This window comes from Dipodomys merriami, unplaced genomic scaffold (assembly GCF_024711535.1).
Source record: "Dipodomys merriami isolate MVZ:Mamm:240054 unplaced genomic scaffold, mDipMer1.0.p SCAF_158, whole genome shotgun sequence".
NCBI classification, from domain to species: Eukaryota; Metazoa; Chordata; class Mammalia; order Rodentia; family Heteromyidae; genus Dipodomys; species Dipodomys merriami.
In genome coordinates, this window is record NW_027202915.1 from 911,662 (window position 1) to 933,959 (window position 22,298).

A 22,298-nucleotide genomic window follows, 5' to 3' on the forward strand; every position below is an offset into this window, starting at 1 on the left:
CTGCCACAAAGAAACTACAAACCAGAGCGAATGCAACCGCCAACAACAAAATCATCCAAAGAGAGACAACAAAAACCATCGAATGCCGTTTCTCTCCATAAAACAAAGCTTGGTGGAATGAGGCTCAGAGGCCATGATTAGGTTCTTTACTAGGTAAGTGGCGTAGGAATGTGCATTAGAAGACATGAGAGGTTACAGAACGAAAACGGAAATAAAACACCCAGAGAGATAGGAAGGGTGGAGGGAGCTGGCGCGGCGGCCGCACACCCGGCTTCCCTCCAAGGACCGCAACTAAGAGAGAAGAAAAAAGCGAATCTGAAATCCTAGAAACAATAAAGAAAAGCCCCCCCACTTAGAGGAACGCAGAGCCATCGTGACACAGCACGTTGTAAGCGAGCTTTGGGAACGGGCGGAGGCCGCAGCTGGGCAGGGCCAGGCTGGGCAGACGAGGGCAAGGGAAGGCCTCCGCGTTTCCACGTTCCCAGCTCCATGCGGGTGTCCTGCGGCATCCCGGCCGCAGACGCGGCACTAAGGAGGGGCCACAGGGGGCTCTGGCTTTCCCCCACTGACCCGCAACACCCCTCCAGAACGGGGCAAACAGCAGCAGGGCCGCCGAGGGGGCCTGGCTGCCTCCCCCTCCCTCCTTCTCTTATTCAGCGACGGCCTGGACGACGCCCGGCAGCCATGACACGCACACCACCACTGTTGCCTGCGCCCGTCCACGTGCATCAGGTGTGCATGAGTGCGGGGTGGGGGCTCCGTGATGGGGGTGGGAAGAGGGTGCGTGAGGGACCTAGCCCCAGGGGCTAACATTTTCTGAATCCGTCTTTTAGCTTTTGCTGCTGAGAAATTTAAAGCGAATCAGATCCATCTGAATCATTACAAAACGCACGCTGTGAACTGTATTCTAGGCCAGTAAATATAAAATGTAAGGTTACGTCAGACTTGGGACTGTCCTGCCACGGGGCCTTTGGACACTGTAAGAACACTCACCGGCCACATTAAGCCGTGGGGACAGCGGGGCTGTGGCTGGGGCAGCAGCGAGGAGATCTGTCTGTCTTGTTTTGGGTCTTTATGGTCCACAGGCCAGCTGTTCCCCACCCATGTGCACAGTGTGCACGCAGTTGTGTGAATGGATGTGTGTGTACCTGACTTCAGTGTACTGTCAAATAAAGTTGGTAATATTGATAACAAGATGAACCATAGGTTTGATCCTGGGATCAGGACTTTGGAAACAACTGAATGCCAAACTAAGAATCTGAAGTGTATCCTGAGCACTGAGGAGGTTTAATGCCCAGCAAAGTAACAGCGAGGACACGATAGTTTGTGGGAACATTTACTCTGAACAGCGTGAGGGGTGGATGGAGGAAAGCAGATGGGGCTACCTCAACAATCGGGGAGCAAGACAATAGAGCTCGGTGTGATGACAGGCATGCTAGTTTAAAAGAAGAATTGTCAGAGGCCTTAGGAAAAGAAAAGAACATTCTAGTAAAGCACTGTGCCATCCCAGGGAGTTCGCCATGCACCATGTGCCACTTGCAAGTATGGAAGCGATCAGATCCCCCTGGGCTACGGCTCGTATGTATTCTGACCTGATCAAGCCGTAACACCGCCCAAGTCATTCAAACTTCCCTTAGGTAGTAAGTTTATTTCTTCCAGAAACTAAGCTGCTGTTGATTATATATGGCAATTACATGCATGCAAATAATGCCAGCTACAAAATGTTCCTACCTTCCTGTAACATAATATTATGCAAGTCCAGCAACAGACACACAGCTGTCTGTGGGCATGGGGTAAAAACTGTTGGATGCAGAGAGCTTGGAAGATAAGCTCCCCACTCCTGTCTTTTCTATTACATTACGTATTTTCGGTGGCATATACTAATCATATAATGTGAGGTGGTTCACTGTGATACTTCCATGTATACATATAATGTATTTTGATCATATTCACAGTACCTAGTACCTTACTCTCCCTTCTCTTTCCCTTTCCCTTTTTAAACCTTTCTTACAATAGTTTTTAAAAATGGGTTTCATATGACCTTTTCCTACATGTACACTGAGTCATACACTGCTAGCTTTCACCTTCCCACCTCCCACCGGTCTCCCAAGATGGACTCCCGAAGTTCCAAGTAAAACAGAAAAGCATGCCTGAAAAATTCAAGTCTAGGAACTGGAGTGTCATTACCTTTGACTGCACTACAAAGTTTGAATTAATTCTCTCTGGGGATGCACTAAGCTGAACAGCAGCAGAGATTGGAGTGGGAAGTCTATGTAACCAAACAGGAAAAAAAATCTAGACAAATGGGAAAAAAATAACTAAGTTTATAGTCTCATTTGAGTGCATATTCTCCACCTCTGAGCAGGAAACATGTCACAGAGACATCAGCCAATAGGACTAGCGGGGCTTTCTGACCACGCATCCGAGTCTCCGCATCAGACACCAGAGGCGGGCTGGCTTGCCCGGGATCACAGGGTTTGTTGGGAGTGGCCTGAACAGCCTCGTACGCAATGCAGGAGACTTCTTGACTCCACCATCTAGACAACCTGCAGGGTTAGTGGCGTTTGTGTTATGTACCAACCTGACATCACACCTGACCTCAAGCCAAGAAAAGAGCACTGCTCTCTCTCTCTCTTGAGTGGCCCTCATGCAAGGAGGAGGTTGGTTCTCCTGCAAGGGACAGGGAGCTCCTGACTTACTGCTGAAGCTAGAAGCCCAGCCATGTTTTGCTTTGATCTCAACTGAAATATCAGCTCTCCCGGGGTCTGGGCCCTGCCAGCTTCAGACCACAATGCACGCCACTAATGCGACAGGTCTTTATCTGACTGACTACAGATGACCAAGGGACTTCCCAACCTCTATAATCACAGGGCCACTTTCTAACATCAATCAATCAGCGAATTGCTTTGTCTCTCTCCAAATACACACACACACACACACACACACACACACACACACACACACACACACACACACACACACACACACACGTCATGAGCAGCATAATGATATTCTGATCAAGGACAGACTGATGATAAGACAATGATCTTGTAAAATTTTAACAGAGCTGAACAAGTCCTGTTTCCTAGTGCCATCATCATGCAGTAATGTTCTAGCGCAAACTTGCCCGTGAGGAGGAGGTGGTACTGCCAGTGGAATAAAGGACACTATACAGTAACATACAGTATGCAACATGCGATTACAAATGGTGATGCTACTGGTTTATGGTTTTACTATATTGTATGTACTTCACTGTTATTTTAGAACTGACTGCTACTGACAAACACAAGCTTACTGTGGAAGAGTTCTGTTGTGCTATTCTATGTTTGTGCTGTGACAAAAATCACCTAGTGACGCATTTTCCAGAATGTATCCCCACCGTAAAGTGACCCGTGGCTGTGCGTGTGCACACGCATGTGTGCATAGACACCCACACGTCTAGTTGGTTCTCTCTTCAGAACCCTGACTCATACAATATTAAACAAGTTTCTAGCTCAATGGAGTAAGAGAGAGCAAAGAAAATGACCTGATGTGGTGAGGATGCTGTACTGGTGTCCGGAAGGCATTCACATCCCTTTGTCCCTGGAGTCAACTCTGAAAAGCTAAAAAGCTTCCTGTCCTCATTTACAGCTACGTGCGGCCACGTGGCGCTGCTCGAACAATGGAACGCAGGCGGCATCCCTAGGCACACTCTCCTTTGCCCCTTTGGTAGCCCCTTCTTTCCCTGTCCAGAGCTTGGGCCCCTGCGATCAAAAGCATCGCAGGAGAAATAAGAAAGGTGAAAAGAAGAGGGGCGCTCATGACAAGCCCTGAGCAGCTGCTCCAGTCCTGGATCACGACTCCAGAATTAGACCAGCTGTGCCCTACCTACTACAACCTGTTAATTTTATCTGTAGCCCAACCCTTCCCTACACCTCAACATTTACAATAAAAGTGAACAGACATCAAGGTTTAATAAAGCATAATTCATTCAAGCGTTTTGTCACACTTGTGACATCTAAGAGGAACCAAATCCAAGCGCACTCCCATTCCCCAGAAGGCCTGTGGGACACGGGCGTGGCGTGGTTCCCTTCAGATCACCGTGGGGGGGGTGGCCCCGGGTGCCCTGCTCCCTGGCACGCTGGCCGCTGGCAAAGGCTAACTCTAGAGTGCACCGGGGCCGTGGGCCACGAATCCAGTGTCTCTACTAAATGGTTTCTAAAAGCCCTTTTTCTCACGAAACTATGTTCTTGTCTAGTACAGCACCCCAATGAGAGCACTGGCCTTCCTCAGGGAGCGAGAGCAAGGGTCTCTGTCCATAGATGCTCAGAGGCGGACAGGTCCCTGAAGTCACGGGGCTGGAGGACGTGCAAGCAGCCTGCAGTGCAGGTGGAGGACAGGAGGGAGGGACACACAGCCCAGCCACCCTTTCCTTCCCGCTATCCCGCAGCCACACCTCGGAGCCTCTCAGAGCTGTTTCCAAGTTTATTTATACTAACTGACAGCAAATGAGGTAATGATCGCAAGCACTAACACCATCAACAGCTACACAAAAGCACTCCTCCATCAGATAACCCAATTATATACCAGTAGGCTCAAAATGAGGAGAGCACCCCAGGACCCAGAGAGGGGCTCCATCTTTATCTGCTGGCATTCAGTCTGGCTCTTCCTCCTTAGTTAGGGAGAACAGAATCTCCGTGTGATAACACTTCCCAAGAAAGCCTTGTGGAACTTATTTTAGAGATAAACTAGATAACACTTGGTATTTCCGAGCAGCGCTGTTATCAGCTGTAATGGAATCCAACTCTCTTACTACATAACAGCCTTGGGCCTTTTCTACCCTTGAATTCCATATTTAATGTCTGCATTCCCCAACTGTAAGGCCCACAGAACCTCACCTGTGCTTAAATCAGCCTGGCAGGGAACAGAAGGTGCAGGAAACAGCAAGTACATAGCCTGTGTACTCTGAGGGGCCTTTGTATTTTTGTTTTTGTTGGTCCTGGAACCTGAACTCTGGGCCTGGGCGCTGTCCCTCAGCTCTTCAGCTCAAGGCTAGCGCTCTACCACTTGAACCACAGCGCCACTTTCAGCTTTTTCTGCTTATGTGGTGCTGAGAAATCGAACCCAGGGCCTCATGCATGCGAGGCAAGCACTCTACCACTGAGCCACCTTCCCAGCCCTGGGTCCTTTGTTTAACAAAATAAAAGCCGAATTCTCTGGAAGGCTTCAAGAAGTATTCCACTCTGGCCCCATGCAGCTTACCTTGTCCTTGGTTTGACACCGGATGCAGTCACACTCGAAGTAGTACTGGCTCCTTAGCTGCTCCCGCCGCTCCTCGCTGGTCATGAGCACGTCCAGGTAGCAGATGGTGAGCTGCAGGACCAAGAGGAAGCGATCACACAGCCGCTGTGCATCCTGCACGGAAGGGTACTGGCACTCAGAGTAAAACATACTTATTACATAACAATAAGAAGAGAAGATGCCTCTTAGAGCCCCCTCACCACACAATTGCACCAGATTTTGATGTACTTCCTGTCAATCTTTGTGCAGTGTGAACACACACACACACACACACACACACACACGTCACATAGTTAGTAGAACTCAGCTTGTGGCCTCTGTATTTTTGTCTGAATCACACCTTTTTGTCCTCCACTGGACGGTAAATTACAGGAACTGTTTGTTGTATGTTTGGTACTAGGAAGGTTTAGCTATAAATTCTAATGGCTGGTGACTGGAGAGGCCAAGTCCATCCTGGCAATCAAGGGGGCGGCAGATGACCGGCCAGATTGCTCTTAAATCCTCACGCCTCCACAGTGCCGCCTGGAATTCAGCCGCACCCGTATGCTATCATCGGATGAGAAGACGCATAGTAAAGAGTGCTATCATCGGATGAGAAGACGCATAGTAAAAAGTGCGGTCAGTCTGCGAGGAGGAGGAGCTGTGAGCGTGCCTCACTGGCGGGGCCGCGTCACTCCTCGGGTCTGTCACGTGCAGTAACTAACGCCTATGAAAGGGCAGCGGGGTGCACGTGGGCAGCCCCCCGGCCGACAGCCCCCCAGCAGAGCCCCCGGCAGAGCCCCCGGCAGAGCCCCCGGCGGAGCCCCCGGCGGAGCCCCCGGCAGAGCCCCCGGCGGAGAGCCCCCGGCGGAGCCCCCGGCGGAGCCCCCGGCGGAGAGCCCCCGGCTGAGCCCCCGGCGGAGAGCCCCCCGGCGGAGAGCCCCCCAGCGGTTCTCCAAGTCCACCGAGTGACAGGTCTCTAGGCAACCTTGCGATGCTTGAACAGATCTACAGTGCACTCAAATACATTTCCAGCTATCTAAACCACAACTGACTTCTGCCACAATTCCGTCTCAGAGCCTGTCTACTCGCAGGCGGGAATAAGTCCCCTTGTGTGATCTACACTGCAACCTCAAAAGTTATTCTTGACTTTGCCACCCAAGCGCAGCAAGAACTATAAAAAATACACGGAGAACCAAGCTCTGTTACCTTTCCGATGTCCTGTCCTTCTGAACTACCATCACCACTTCCCTGTGAAATGCAAGTCTCAGGCTTGGCTCCACGCCCCAGGTGCCCTGCCCTCCATTCTCCAGCCACAGAGATTCCTCAAACCACAGGCCCGGTCAGGGCGGCTTCTGTTTGAAATGCCACAGCAGCGCCCCCTAAGGGCCAAGTCCTTGCAGCGGCCTCCACACTGCGACTCCCTCCCACGGACCACGAGCTCCCCAGGAAGCAGGGAGATGTGAAGTCGGTGTTCAAACACTAGTACACTGACTTGGTAAGAGTAACTTTCTGTGAGTTTTTTGTTTTATGGCTACTAGCTCATTTTTAGTGCTTGTGTAACACTAGTGTGTGATAATCCCGGGGGAAATGTGGGTCCTGCATCCCGGCAGCCCACCGTGGCCCCGCGTGGTCTGTGGACCTGTCTTCTGGCTGGGCCCGCTGTCCTACCGTATGCTGGTGTCGTCTTCTTTCTGCTTCAACCAATCTCACTTTTCAGCGAGGTCTAACCCGATGACAAGCCGGTTCCCACCCCACGCAGCACCCCTAAATTCCCTCACGCATCCTTGTGATTGTTTCCTTGCAACGTTTATCAGCTTGTACCACCCTGTGTAAGTCACTTCTCTGTTTTTAAAGACCAAGTAATTATGGGGGTGTGAGGTGAGGGAGTAGGGGTGGCGTTACAGAGGAAGAGAGCGGGATCATCTGCTGAGGGAGCTGTCAAGATCTCCCCAGAGCAACGCAGACCCTCCGTGTGGTTTTCCTGAATCTCAGCAAAAGCGTCTCCAGTCCACCAAACCTGCTGTTACTTGCGTGTCATCACCCAGGCAGAGAAGGCCCTCCCCTCCCACAGGAAATGGCTTCACCCGCGGCACCGGAGGACAGGAGACCTGTCAGGTGCACCACGGCCATGGCCGGGGACAGAAGCTGCTGTCTGACCCGGCTGCCTGGCCGCATGGAACCCAGCCCAGCACAGGAAGGAGCAAACAGAGGGAAATACCTGAGCTGCTGCAGCTGAGATCTTTCTGATACTGAGCAAAAACTGGATTTGCTGTTGCTCCAGAGCTAGGAAGAACAGGCGGGCAAACAGTAAAAAAAAAAAGCACAAAAGATGGGCTTTTCAAGTACATGAAGACTAGAAGGGATCTCTGTCTCAGAACTCACTGACCACGTCTAGCCGTTTCTCTGCCTGCTTGTCAGTTTTCCTTTCCAGTGCTGAGGGCAGAACCAGTTGCTTGCTGGGCAAATATACCAGCACCGAGACGCAGCCCGGCCTCTGCTGTGTGCTTTGTGCAGATGAACACGTCGCCCGCCACAGCCACAGATGCCAACGGGCAGCAGCTCCCTTTCTCACCTGCCTCAGAGTCATATACCTAGACCTAGAAAAGTGACCCTAGATTCTCCCGACCACTGATGGGGAGCCCTGAAGCTGGAAGTCGGGCAGGTTGCCGCGTCAGAGGCAGCAGCGCGATGGAGCGTCTCTGTGGAGAGAGTCTCCGCAGACCAGCCCTATCTAACACGTGGCATCTCCAAGTTCAGTTTCATTGTCTGAGGGCTACATAAATGTAATCAAAGCTGATTCTCTTGTGATAAATACCTATTTTAGCAGATTGGAAGGTAGAAGGAAACTGGTTCTAAAAAGTATGAAGGTTTGCGGGGTTGCTGGTGGCTCACGCCTGTCATCCTAGCTACTCAGGAGGCTGAGATCTGAGGATGGCAGTTCAAAGCCAGCCCAGGCAGGAAACTCCATGAGACTCTTACCTCCACTAAACCATCAGGAAACCAGAAGTGGCGCTGTGGCTCAAGTGGTAGAGCGCTAGCCTTGAGCTGAAGAGCTGAGGGACAGCGCCCAGGCCCAGAGTTCAAGTCCCATAACCAAAAATAAAAAAAAGTATGAAGGCTGGTCACCAGAGGAGGCGGGCTTGGCTGTCCGAGTTCCAGGGAGGGGACCAAGGCCAATGCACCGCTGCAGGTTACACGCCCAAGCCTCTGTTTCCTTTGGGTCTTTGGTGAGCCGAGCACTTTTGTGAAGGCTCTAGAGCAAATCATACTCGCTTACTCAACACGGAACTTAAAGTGCACGATCACCTTAGAAGTGAGCTGAGTGGCTGTGGGGAGAAGTCAGATGTACAGCCAGCTGCCTCCCTGCCGTGTAAGATGGCGCTGGAGAGGAGGGACGGCGGCTGTACACATGAAATACACCCCGTCTACACAAACATCTCATGTGCACGCATGCATTACCATCCACATACACGATGGCTGAAAAATAAGCGAACAGCCATCTCTGTGCAGGCGTGGCTGCGTGCTGGTCTGTGCGGCGTCAGGCGCGGCTGGCTCGGGGATCGGGCCACACCGAGAGGGCTTCGCAGGCAAGTGCCTCATGCTCACCTCTTCTCCTGCCTGGATGTCGCGGACTGCACGTAGGAGGAGATGGGGCCCGTTGAACACAATTGAGCAGTTGGGGTCGCAGCTGTGGTTGAGCAAAGACATGCTGAGGGAAAGAAAAGAGGAGACGTCAGAGGTCAGCAGACAGAATCCACACCACCAATGCTGGGAGAGAAGACACAGGATTGAGGTTCAGGCCCTGAGGGCACAGAACAGCACGGGTGGGCAGCGCAGAGGGCAGCGCAGAGGGCATGGTGAGGGCAGGTTCGCCGGTTCCCTCTCTGGTCCGCCAATGTGGCCAGAGCACAACGTGCAAATGGCCAAACCAGCTCAGCTACAGCAGGTCTGGTGAAATGATCCTGAAATGATCAGCCCTGGGGGTGCCCGGGTCTCAGGGCCCAGCATCCACTGCTTACTCGAAGCCACCAGAGAGCAAGCATTCGGGTGGGAGGAGGTGCCTTGCCACTTATGCACGGCACAGAAGGTGCTGGTGTAAAATCTAAGACTTTTGCACCTCCTTGGCTCTGGGGACAGCGCTGCCTGCCTGCCTGGCTGGGCTGAGAGGGGAACCGTTCTCCATACCTGGGGTACAGGCCAACACCGACCTCCTGCATCTCCGCATTGCAGATGGTGAAGGAGTTGCAGATCACCTGGAAGAAAGGGAGACAGCCACTTCAGACACTCCTCCGGGACCAAGCAGAAGCCTCTCGTTGAAGTTGCACCGAGGAGACCCAAGCCCAACAGGGATGCCTGGAGAATTGCAAAGGTCCCTGCAGAAGAGCTGGTGTTTTCAGTGCTAGAGCACTAACACCCTGGGGGAGGCGGAGGCTTGCACGGTGCTCAGATCTCAGCCTCCGAGGGGCTGGGGCGGCAGGAGACAGCGCCAGCGTGCGCCTTATCCACACATCTTAAGCAAACATGGGTCTTGTGTGCGACTGCAAAGGCGTCCTGCCACGGAGGAGGAGCAGGCGCAGGGCCAAAGCTTCCATGCTGTTCTTGGAAACTCTGGACACTCGCTGGGGTATGGAATATAAATGTTACCACATGCTTCCTTGGATAATCAGAACTTTAAGGAACTAATCTACCAATGGGGGAAAAAACCCACCAGATCTAATTCGCTAACATTTGAATCCAATCAAAATTAATTTTCTCTTTAGTATGAAGCAAATCAAAGACTTTCCCAAAATGCATTTATTCTAGTGGATTTTTTATTAAGAGGAAGAGCTAGCAGGGGGAAGCAGCAGCTCGGGGGACTCCTTGGAAAATGTTTCTCACCCAGGGATGTAGGTGATGTTTCTCACCCTTTAGCATACTTACCCCCGGTGATTTAACAGTTACTCGCCCTGTACACACCGGCAAGGGGCAGAGGGCAGAGGCGGTATCTCAGTTGGGCCTGTTTTCCCGTGCCTAGCACAATACCAGGTACCTCGACGTCACTAACAGACACAGGCCCAACCCATGGGTGGCATGCGTATGGCTGCCCATCCTCAGATGGCCGCTACCCAGGACAGGGTCAGGGAAGGTGCTGGAACACTCTACAGGAGCTCTGGATGCAGAGGAGGGAGACGGAAGCTGGCTCCACTTACAGAAGTGGTGGGCACTTCCTCTGCCGTCGGGCAGCGTGGCTGCCCAGGGCTGCCACCCTTTCCCTGGCTCTAACTCATCTGACCACCCATCACCCAGATGGAAACACAGTCTCTTCCATTCAGAGAGCACAAGGACTTGTTCAGTTCTCTGCTTGATGTTGACGACATGAACTGACCGCTTACCATGCGAGGAAGTGAGCGTGCGCTAGCTCCCTGCGGGCCCCTCCCTGGCCTCCCTCTCCACCCCGACGTCTCCTGAGCCACTCCTTACCTTCTCTACCCTCCGGTCTCTTTCCCATTTCCACTGCTACCGGTCTACCCCTTTTCTCTCAGTTCTTCTCAGCTCTGTAGTGCAACAACCGTGTTTTAAATTTTTATTTAATAAGTTCCAGCCAATTCCCTATCTATATTACGCCTAATGTTGTGTGCTATTCCTTTTGAGTCAATGAATAGCAAGTGTAGTTTCAGCCTGCCCTCACTTTATTAAAATGTGGGGTCTGTTCAGCAGGGCTCCATTACAAGGAGCATTTCAGGGAATTTTTGACACAAACACTGACAGCCGTGATGGACAGGAGATATTTCTCAGGTTTTATTCCTTATAATTGCAAGAAGAGGTAGACAGTACTCCCATGAATGTTCCAGAAATAATTGAAAAGAACTGTTCTGTTCTGTCTACCAAGAAATAAGCAAATGAAAATAAAGTCCAAAAATAACTGTTAAATATTTTTATAGTATTAACTTTGTAGAAACAGTTTTCTTAGGAAATTGCATACGGGAAAATACTAATGAGTGTCTATGTCATACAAAGGCATACTTAGAAAAACATACCAGTAGGATTACTGCAATGAAAATAAAAGCAATCAGGAGGAAAAAAAAATCTTAAAAAATTCAAGCACACGGGGTGGGGAGGTGGCTCAGTCTGGTAGAGCGCTTGCCTTGCAGGCCTGAGGCCCTGGGTTCAATTCCTCAGCACCACATAAGCACAAAAAGCCAGAAGTGGCGCTGTGGCTCAAGTGGTAGAGTACTAGCCTTGAGCTGAAGAGCTGAGGGACAGCGTCCAGGCCCAGAGTTCAGGCCCCATGACCGAACCTCCCCCCCCCCAAAAAAAAATTCAAGCATGGTTATTGCTTTAAAAACAGTTCCCATGACATGAAACTGGAACACATATGTATTATTTTTGAGCGTGAAGCTATGTTTACTCTTCGTAACTTTTCCTTTATGTCACGGTGCCCTTATGAGAAGACAGAAGTCCAGGGAGCTACGTAAAGCGGTCGGGTTGCGTAAAGACAAGAAACATGACATTGCAAAAGTCCCGAGAACCAAACCCTCTGTCCTTTGGTGCAGGTTCTAGGTTCAGAAGCTGACATGTGTAGGCCGGGTGCTGGTGGCTCACCCCTGTAATCCTAGCTACTCAGGAGGCTGAGATCTGAGGATTGTGGTTCAAAACCAGCCTGGGCAGAAAAATCTGTGAGACTCTTATCTCCAATAAACTACCAGAAAACCGGAAGTGGCACTGTGGCTCAAGTGGTAGAGCGCTCGCCTTGAGCTAAAGAGCTGAGGGACAGCGCCCAGGCCCAGAGTTCAGGCCCCACGACAGACCAAAAAAAAAAAAAAAAGCAGCAGACATGTGTGCTCTGGGAGGCCCCTGCAGAGCAGACTCAAACGTAGTCACTAACAAATCAACGTGGCGAGGCCATGTGTTCAGTTTGTTTTGTTTTTGATTTTGTCGGTTGTGGGGCTTGAACTCTGGGCCTGGGTGCTGTCCTTGAGCTCTTTAGCTCAAGGCTAGCTAGTATTCTACCATGTGAGCCACAGCGCCACTTCCAGTTTTCTGGTAGTTTATAGGAGATGAGAGTCTCACAGAATTTTCTGCCCAGGATGGCTTTGAACCACAATCCTCAGATCTCAGCCTCCTGAGTAGCTAGGATTACATAGGCGAGCCACTGGCGCCCAGCCCATGTATTCAGTTTTACAACTACAAGCTTCAAGTGTAGTATCTGATAAATGGAGAAATGAGACACAAGAAGGAAAATTGCCTTGGTTTGTCTGTTACCACAGCAAGTCCGAACAGATCAGAGAAGCTCCCACCACCTACCAGCCCATCCTGAGAAGGCCATCATGATCCCAAGTCAAGAGCTCTAACAAGCTGCGCAGCATACGGAAAGAAGCTCAGCGTCTGAAGGCGTCTGCACTGCCTGTGCGCTGGCTGGGTGAGGCCCCCAGCAGAACGCCTGGCAGCCAGAGCTTCTGGATCAGAGGCTGACGGGTGAACGCACCGTACTCCACTTTATTCAGACCGTGGCGTGATGTGGTAGGAAGAACGGCAGAATCGGAAACAGCAGGCGCCACACCATACCTGCAACCAGCCCGTTCTACGCCGGGACATTTTCCTCTTTTGGAATATGACATTTTATTAAATATGAATTACTTCGGCTTTTACAGTCTTTTTCTAGCCATGAAGGTAACGGCGTTGCGATCTCAAGAGTAAGAGTAACAGCAGTGAAGCGGGCCGGGAAGGAAGGCCCGCGTGGAGGAGCAGAGGCAGCGCTCCCCAGTCAACCCTCACGGGCCCCAGGCGTGTCCTGTGTTGCCAGGAGGCTGACAAGGGGAGGGAGGTGGGGAATGGAGGCATCCGTGTCTCAATAACTAAGAAAATGCCTCTGTCCTTGGCCAGGGAGGAGCTGCGCGAGCCCAGTGGCTCAGAACCAACCGTGCCTGTGCTCAGAGCCGGCAGCGGCTTTGCCACACGGCCTCCCACGCTCTCCCCGCCGCGCCTCTGCCGGCCATCCCCGCGGACCCCAGTTAAAGACAAAAGCAGGTGCGCAGACCCTGAAAGCTGGGAAACAAGAGCATCCCACACAAGCAGGCTCACAGCAGATAAACCCGCGCAGAAAAGGAAAGCGCAGAGGAGCCACCGCTCACACAGTGGCAGGAGACCTGAAGAGCGGAGTCTGACCCGGGCTTCGAACCTAAAATCCAGGTGCTGCTCAGTTCAGTCACCAGGACACAAATATCGCAGCTAAAATGGACAAAGGACTTGAATGGACATTTGAAGATAGGATAGTATGCATCTCAAAGAAGATACGCAGATGGCAAAAAGGTTGCTCTGCATCACTGGTGCTAAGAAACAGAAATTAAACCACCCTGAGGTCATCTCTAGAACAGCTACTGGAATGGCCGTCAGAAGGGTGAAGTCAAGTCAGGAGACCCCCCGCACACCGCTGGCGGGAATGTGAACTAGAAATACTATCCGGAAAACAGCAGAGGTCCTTCAAAACATTAGAAATAGAGTACCACAGGCTGCAGCCATTCCAATCCGGGTATACAGGTAAAAGAAGTGAAGTGAGCCACATCTGCCCTGGAGTGCAGCAAGATTAACAACATCAAGACATGGTCCCAACCTAAGTGTTCATCAGTGAATGGATGGACAAGGAAAACGTGGTACATATATAAAATGGAATACTATTCAGCCTTTAAAAATAAGGATGACTGTTGGTGCTGGCTCATGCCTGTAATCCTACCTATCCAGGAAGCTGAGAGCTGAGGATCATAGCTCAAAGCCAGTCCAGGCTCAAACATCCATGAGACACTTACCCAAAATAGCAAAAAGTCAGAGGTGAAGGTGTGACTCAAATAGTAGAGCTCCAGCTTTGAGCAAAAAAGCCCTAAATTCAAACCCCAGTATGGGCACAAAAAAACAGAGGACTGAAGGCATGGCTCAACTGGTAGAGCACCTGCCTAGTAAGCGTAATAATCTGAGTTAAAAACCTAGTGCGGAGGGAGGGAGGGAGGTGGAGTAGGGGAGGGGAAGGAGAGGGGAGGGAGGGAGGAGGGGAGGAGAGGGGAGCGCAGGGAGGGAAGGAAGGAGGGAGGGAAGTTAGTTCTGCTGTCTGTAACAACACGGATGGTCGCAGGGCACAGAAAGGCAAAGCACTCACTTCTGCGCGAGGCAGAAGGGCTGCGCTCACGAGGCGGGCTGTGTACCCAGCACATACAGGGTCAGGTTAGCAAAAAGCAGCATTTCTGCGATCTGCCATCTCCATGGTGAGCACACGGATAACCGGGAGCTGCACACACGTTTCCAGTGCCTCACCCTCTGATAGGAAGCAGAGATCTATCACTTGGCTGTTTCGGTTTAATTTCTTACAATTTCGTGTTGTCTTCGTGGCGTGCTCTGACATCAGAGGCCGCGCGCAGGCCCTCCCACGGAGGACTTCCACAGGGTCACATTTCCTTCCTTCTTTATCCCGCTCAGCTGCCCACACGGCAGGCTGTCATGAAATGTGGAACCAGGCAGATTCTCCTTTTCCACATCATGGTATAAACTTGCTCAGTTTTTACTGTATTGCGCCCCAAAGCCCAGAAACGCACCATTTGTAAAACAAACCCCTTAAGACCGAAGCACAGAGCGTGCCCCAAGGTATGAAAAATGAGCTAAGCATGAGCAAACGAGCCTACATCTGGACCAACACAGTCCTGAAGGCTGGAAAATGATGATGATGATGATGATGATGGAGAATTTAGAGGAGATACAGGTCAGTGCTGAGAAGGCAAAATGGCGATGCTAGCATTTCACTGTTTCTAAGCATCCTCCTCAAGCTAAGGTGCTTGACAGCAAAGTCAAAGTCTGGCACACACAGTTTCTCATCTTTATCGGCGCTTACCCGTAGGCATGGCTCAGCAGCGCAGCGCTAGCCCAGAGAGCGCGAGGCCCCCGAGATCAAGCCTCAGTATCGCCACAGAAACAAACTGTCGGTTTCATTATTCCACATTGTGTTTGTCCATCAGAATGTCACACTGTACCCCCTAAATACACACAATTATCATTTGCCAATTAAATATAGAAAGATATTAGAAAATAAGGATAAACATAAATGATAATTCTGAGCATTGGTGCCAAGATATTTCATATAATGATTGTGTGTGTGTGTGTGTGTGTGTGTGTGTGTGTGCGTGCGTGCGTGCGTGTTGGTCCTGGGGCTAGAACTCAGGGCAATGTCCTCAAATTTTCTTGATCAAGCTTACACTCTACCACTTAAGCCACTGCTCCACTTTTGGCTTTTTGGTGATAATTTGGAGATAAGAGTCTCACAGACTTCCTGCCCTGACTTACTTTGAACTGTGATCCTCAGATCTCAGCGTCCTAAGTAACTAGGATTACAGTTGTGAGCCACCAGCGCCTGGCTCACAGAATGCCTTTTATTTGGGTGAAATACATATAATGAATCTTGAGAATTTAAAACAATGCTAGAAGGAGAACATATAACGAATATGTAGTTAGCAGTCGGCATGAGGCTATCAATGTCTTTGGTGTGTAACGGAGATGCGCTTGTATCTGGCTCCCTCTAGAACAGGCACCAAAGGGGACACCTGGAATCCAGAGTTACAAGCCAGCTCCAACTTCTGATTCCTCACAGCACACAGAGAGAATCCCCAACCCAGGCCTACGTTCTACAAGCTTCCCTTTCCCTCAGGGTGAAGAAGGGACCTGGCATACACGTAACCCCTGCCGCCATGACCCTCAGAAGCAGAAGGCGGCCAGAGCTGGCAATACCAGACACCACTCAGGTGAAAGGAATCAGGACCTGCAGTTCTGCCATAGCAGGAAACAAGTGGCCAGTTCTGCCCTGTGGAGAAAAAAGACGTACAAGCTTCTAAAACGTCCTGCTCTCAGTCTGTGATGGAGTGTGATGTGAGGAAACCCTGCAGCCACGGAACTGCAGCGGCTGGAGTATCACAGCGCCATGCTTCCTCCTCCAGGCCAGGAGAGACACAGGCGAGGGCGAAGGCGAGGCGGGGCAGGCCGCTGACCCACAGCCACTGAGACCACGCCGCCAACCCACAGTGCCACACCCCACATCACTAGCTCACAGTGGACCCACATCATGCCACCAACCCACCATCTACCTGGATACCACTCCACTAACTCACTGTCCGTCCACACATCATGCCACGCACCCCCGTCCACCTGGATACCACTCCACTAACTCACTGTCCGTCCACACATCATGCCACGCACCCCTGTCCACCTGAAACCACACCACTAACCTATGTCCACTGAAATCATGCCACAAACCCACTGTCTACTGAACCCCATAGCACTAGCCCACCACACAGCTCCAACTGAACCCCATAGCACTGGCCCACCACACAGCTCCAACTGAACCCCATAGCACTAGCCCACCACACAGCTCCAACTGAACACCGTAGCACTAGCCCACCACACAGCTCCAACTGAACCCCGTAGCACTAGCCCACCACACAGCTCCAACTGAACACCGTAGCACTAGCCCACCACACAGCTCCAGAACAGTGTCCCTCCGTAGCGGGCGTGCACAGCCACCGGAACTGCCACCTGCACACAGGAGACGCCACCGGGAGCTTCGCATCCATGGGCCCTCTTGGTTCTTCAACCCTCCCAGCATGCCAGCAGCCCAGGCTCTCCACACACGGAGGGCAAAGAACTCAGCAGATGTTTCTACAGCCCTAGAGTCATGCTTTTATATGTTGGCTGGGAAAGCTCAGTGGGACTGCAGGAACAAGGCCGGGGCCCAGACCTCAGGGAGCCTGCGGGTTCTGCAAGCAGGAAGGAGCCCAGACTTCAGAAAGCCTGCAGATTCTGCAACCAGGAAGGAGCTGAGGAAAAGCTGCCCCTTCCACCATCTTGTCTCACTTCATTTTCCGAGAAACTCAACAAGAATGGGAAGGAAAGAAACCTGCCACATTTCTCTCTGATTTTGACAAATTTCAGCCTTTCTCAGCCAAAGATGATTTTCCTGACTACTGGCCATATTTCTTTGTAAGGCACTCTGTCAGAATATCATTGCACTAGCACAGGTGGTGTCTAATCTGTCAGCTCAATTTAGAAGCACACGCTCGGCTCTCCTCAGAGGCTCTGCCTGCGCTCGCACTCTGCTCTCCACGGGAAGGCGGGCCGGGGGTTGCTGGAGGCCAGTTGGGAGGCGTATGGTAAATGGGGTGGCTTCTGAGTTTCCTCTTCTCCCACTGTCTAACTACAGCCAGCCATGGGTCCTAAATCACTGCGACAGAGACAGGGCGACCCTCCCCAGCAGGCTGGGAGATACATCAGCTACAAAAGAGCAAGCGGCTGCAGGAAGAAGGGAAAGAAAGCCTGGCACTCTGTCGTGTGAATGTCACAGCATTTGTCATCACTCACACATGGAGCAATCAGGGACAGAATAAAAGAGAGCTCTTCTCCAGCTAGCCAGATCCAGCCTGGCCCCATCCTGTCCTCGAATACCCAGGCTGCCTTCCCGGGCCGCAGGGATGCCTCGGTCTCCCCATCACTTCACATTTGCAATCATCGCGGAATAAATCACTTTCTGTGAGTGAAATGTGCTGGATGGTGTATGTGCCTGCATCTCCAAATCATTGGCCATTTTGTTTTGATTAGGAAGAGCCTAGAAGTAAAGAACCAGAACTGGCAGAGGTAAATGAGGGTAAGCCCTGGAACGAGTCCCGGCCCCCGGGAAGCGGCCGATGACCGCAAGATCCTGACCATCGCAACAGTCCCTCATCAACTCGAAGACATGTGTAAATGGCAAGGTGCGTCGTGACACTGGTCTGTCCAGAAAAACCACGAGCACCGACCAGCAGCCAGCAGCCGTAACTTTTGAGATCTTGGAGTTAATGAAAGGCAGCATCCTCCGACCTTTCCCTGGTGACTGGAGGGCTGTGAACTGCAATCATGGGAGTACAGCACATTTCAGGCCACACTGGGCCCCGAGTTTCCCGGCTTGCCCGCCCTGAACAGATTGTGCTGCACGGCCCTTCCCTTGAGTCCCAGCGACAGCAAATGAACCCGCAGGCTTCTGGTCAGTCACATGACAGAATGTCACCCTGACATACAGTTAGGGAAGCTGTTCCAACCAGGGGGCTTCCAAGCATGGCTAGACTCGACGTGGCTTCACGCGCGTGTCCCCGGCTCCCGGCGTCTTCTTCCCCTTCTCAGCCAGGCACCTCAAGTTCCCCTTGGAGCTGCACTGAAATTAGTTCTTTAAAACCCCAGTGCACATTTCTTTCCCACCTATTGCATAGCTCTCTCTAAAGAACCAAGTGAAATCATTTTTATAGTTGATTCGGGAGGAGAAGTCATTCATCATTAACCTGATAAATGGTAGAGCCAAGTACGAAATGCTCTGGAGCCTTAGCTGGCCATCAGTTACGGAAACACTGGCTGTCAACGCCACTGGCTGTAAAAGGGAACCGAGGAGAAGACACACACAGACATGTACATGAGGTGTGGGAACACTGGCAGAGTGTTCACTGGCATGTGTGAGGCCCTGGCCTCAATATTCACCACAGCAAAACACATCCACCAAAGAAAATTAAGAGCTGAGGACCAGCGGCTCACACCTGTCACACCAGCAACGCAGGGCTGAGGGGGGCTGGGGTCTGAGGGCTACAGCTTGAAGGGAGTGAGTAGCCACGCCTGCAAAACTCTAGCTCCAATTACCAGCAAAATGTCAAGGCTGGAGGTGCGGCCCAGGTAGTAGAGCACCAGAGTGAACTGAAAAAGCAAGCAAGAGCACAAAGCTCTGAATTCATGCCCAGGTATCAGAGGGGAAGCAACAACAACAACTGCAAAGATGGCTACACAAGCTATGTAGGAACTGAAGCGCTGCCAGGAGCCCGCCAGGGCTCAGGCAACCTCCGGTGCCAACCAGTCCTCGGCGCTCAGAGCCTGCAGCACTCACTGTCCACAGATTCAAGAACACGGCTGGCCCAGCGGTCGGTTTCCCAGGACGCACAAGGACTCTTCAGATAGCTTCCAAAACACTTGCGTCTGTATCCAGCTCAAGCTCCCCACGTCTGTAGACGCTGCCTGTGTCTGACCACTGAGGCCAGCTGCGTCTCCTTTGCACTTCTCGCCCCGGCCCCCGCCAAGCAGAGGCATCTGAACCCCTAGGCTGCTGTCCCCTTGCTCTAGGGATAGCACAAAGAAGGGGCCAAGTCCTCCTTTTCTTCAACTAAACAGAATTAATTAGTTACTTTTAATGAAAAATAGAATTCCAAACAATCCTTTCTTTCTCTCCAGGTGTATTCTGTACATCCTCTCTTCTCATTTTCCCAACATCTAAATGCAAAACACAACATATTCACTAAAGGATCAGGGTTTGATAATTACAGCAAATACAACTAAATTTGCATATGTGAAGTTTCCAACTTTGCATTCAAAGACAATGAATAATATAACAGTCCAGATGAAAATTAGTCTTCTGTTTCTGAAGAAAGTTATCGATGGCAGGAAAACAAATACTAGTTTCAAAGAATATAAAACAGAAGTGCCCTTGAGTGAAGATTATTTTTGTATGCAACTACACCTTAATAAAGCTAAAGGGAAAAAGATTATTGAAAAGCCTACACAAAAGGGAAAAATAAAGTATTACCAATAAAAGACAAGTCTAAAAACTGAGATGTAAGGATCATGCTGGAGAAGGAACCAAACACGAGGAAGAGGAGAGGAAGAAGGGTTGAAGGAAAAGTGAATGAAGAATAAAACTCCAGAGGCCAGAAGGAAAGAGAAGCAAGAGAATCACCCAACTGTCAGCATGCATTTGGCTTGTCATGAAGAAAAATAGAAAAAAAAGAAATGAAAAAGAAAACCACAATGACAGCCATCTGACGATTGCTCCGTCTACTGTCAACCTCGTGGAGTGGAGAGGCTGCGGAGGGGGCGGCACGGGCGCCGTTATCGCCCTCCTTCCATCCACCCCGCTTGGAAGGCTGTGATACGCACTCCCCATATGCCTCCTTTACTGCCAGACGCAGGCACGTCCTGCTCCCAGGGATGGCCTCGATCTGTGCAAAACAAACTACGCGGCCATGCAGACAGACCAGTGAAGGCAGATGGCAATGGAGGCCACAGAGCGCTGTGAACACTCTTCCTAAGGGATAACTTCAGCTTCCCAAACGCCTCCAAGTGCATGTAGCGTGTGGATTCCAGCCAATGCCCTTAGGTGTCCAGCTGAGTCTCATACCTACATGGTGTACCATGGTGGAGACTAAGCAACTTTGGCTTAAATCTAACACTAAATCCCACACAGAAAACTAATCATCAGAAGGTGCAAGTAGCAATTAGAGGTTGACCCAGAGGCTTTGAGAACCTAAAACAAAGAAACTTGGTAGCCCATAATCATAATGTCCCCATAAACATCCATAAAGTGACAGAAATGAACACTTTTGGGCAACATGCGGTAGTTCCTTCAAAGGGGCATTCATGATGGAGATCTGGGACTTGATATGTACTGTCTGTCATCAGTGTGGAGGGGAAAAGAAGTGAAGCACAAGGTCATCTGGTTTCCAGTCCTCCGTCTGCATTTCAAATAATGCCGCAGTGGGAAATCTGATTGCATCTTAATATAATATACTCCAAACGATGTCTTTAACTAAAAGTATTTTTTCAAGATGATATTCGGAAGAGCTGGGGAGACAGCTCAAGAAAACCAGCTGACGAAGAGAGCAAGGGCCAGAGGTCAAGTTGGGAGTGGGGGCCTCTGTGTGAGCACTGGGGCCTGCAGCCACCCACCAGCCCGGCGAGTGCCAGTCAGCCACACCCACAAAGGCACGGCGGGCGGGGCTTCCAAGATCCCTAACAATCCTTGTGGATGAAGACAAGATTCTGTTTCCATTACTACTTTGTTTCTCATTTTATGACAGCAGCAGTGAATCCTCAGGCTAAATTTGCCAGCAAAGATGCAGGGGAACACACCGCCAAAGCAAACAGCTACCGTTCACTTACCCGAGGCGCCAGTCAGATCACCGACTATAATCACTGGCACAGAGAATTATGGGAAGAAATTCAATAGGCAAGCAGAAGGCTGTCAACTAGGGACGAGTTTTTCTATAAAATTGAGTTTTATTCACACAAGTTCATTTCACAGTGACTCCTTCATTTTCTTAGGGTCACAATTTAAACCTATTTAGTGCAGGAAGAAAGGAAGAAAGAGAAAGAGGCAGGAGGGTAGAAGAAAGCAGGGAAGGAGAAGAAGCAGAAGAGAAAAGGAAGGAGGGAAGGGAGGAAAAGGGAAGATGAAGGAAAGGAGGGAAGTGAAGAAAAGAAAAATGGAGGGCGTATGACTGACCCAGCAGATGTACACAAACCTCCCTTCATTCCTGTCACCCCAGTTCCACCCCGGGGCCCGTCCACCAGCCCATGAGCCTCATCCCATCTTCCATGTTTCTCTTCCCACTCTTGGACAGAGACTGGGGAAAATGAAAGAACCGTCAGTCCTCGCTGACCTCAACTTCTCCCTGGTCTGCCGCTGCTTCCCTGAAAATAGCCCCATTTGGGACCCTGGATCGTTCCTTACAAGTGTTTGATAAATGTGTGCACACCGTGCACTCCACACTTGCCGCTTCTCTATTAAGCAGGCCCAAGCTCTCCTTCAAGCACCGCTTACCTGCCACACCGACATCACCTGCCCTGTGCCTGTCCATCAAACCCTGCAGCGCCCCAGCTTTCTGTCCGCTGTTCCTCTCATCCGATGATCCTCTGACTCAGTCTCGTGCTAAAAGCAGGATTATCTAGTCAAGTTGTAACCTACCTTCCTCATTACCTTCTCCCCTGAGCCTTAGAAGTAATGAGGAGACCTTTACTTTGGACTTAATATCATTCAAAAATGTAAGAGTGTGAAGTCAGGCTCAAGGTCCTGCGGTTCAGGTAGGCACGTGGACTGTTTCTATTCAGAGACCGAGTCAGGCCCTGTGCCCACCCCCCTTTGTGATGGCCGCCGTCCCTTCCTTGGCAGGTGAAAGCTCAGAGAGGGCCCTCTGGCTTCCCTACTGCAGAGCAGGCCCGGTGCCGGGGAAGCCATCGTGGAGCAG

The 22,298-nt window shown here is 51.0% G+C and overlaps 1 protein-coding gene across 6 annotated transcripts in view; it reads right to left on the minus strand.

The window, feature by feature from the left end:
- Positions 1-22,298, minus strand: part of Smyd3 (SET and MYND domain containing 3) — a 401,196-nt gene that overhangs the window by 65,994 nt on the left and 312,904 nt on the right. For all 6 annotated transcript variants that reach the window (XR_011372134.1, XM_070023183.1, XM_070023182.1 and 3 more), the window contains 3 exons: positions 9,448-9,515; positions 8,869-8,971; positions 5,242-5,352 (listed from right to left, as the gene is read on the minus strand). Coding sequence is in view for 5 of the 6 variants with exons in the window: in XM_070023183.1 (XP_069879284.1) it covers positions 5,242-5,352; positions 8,869-8,971; positions 9,448-9,515 (282 nt within the window). In the remaining variant the exon portion in view is untranslated. The remainder of the gene's footprint in view (positions 1-5,241; positions 5,353-8,868; positions 8,972-9,447; positions 9,516-22,298) is intronic.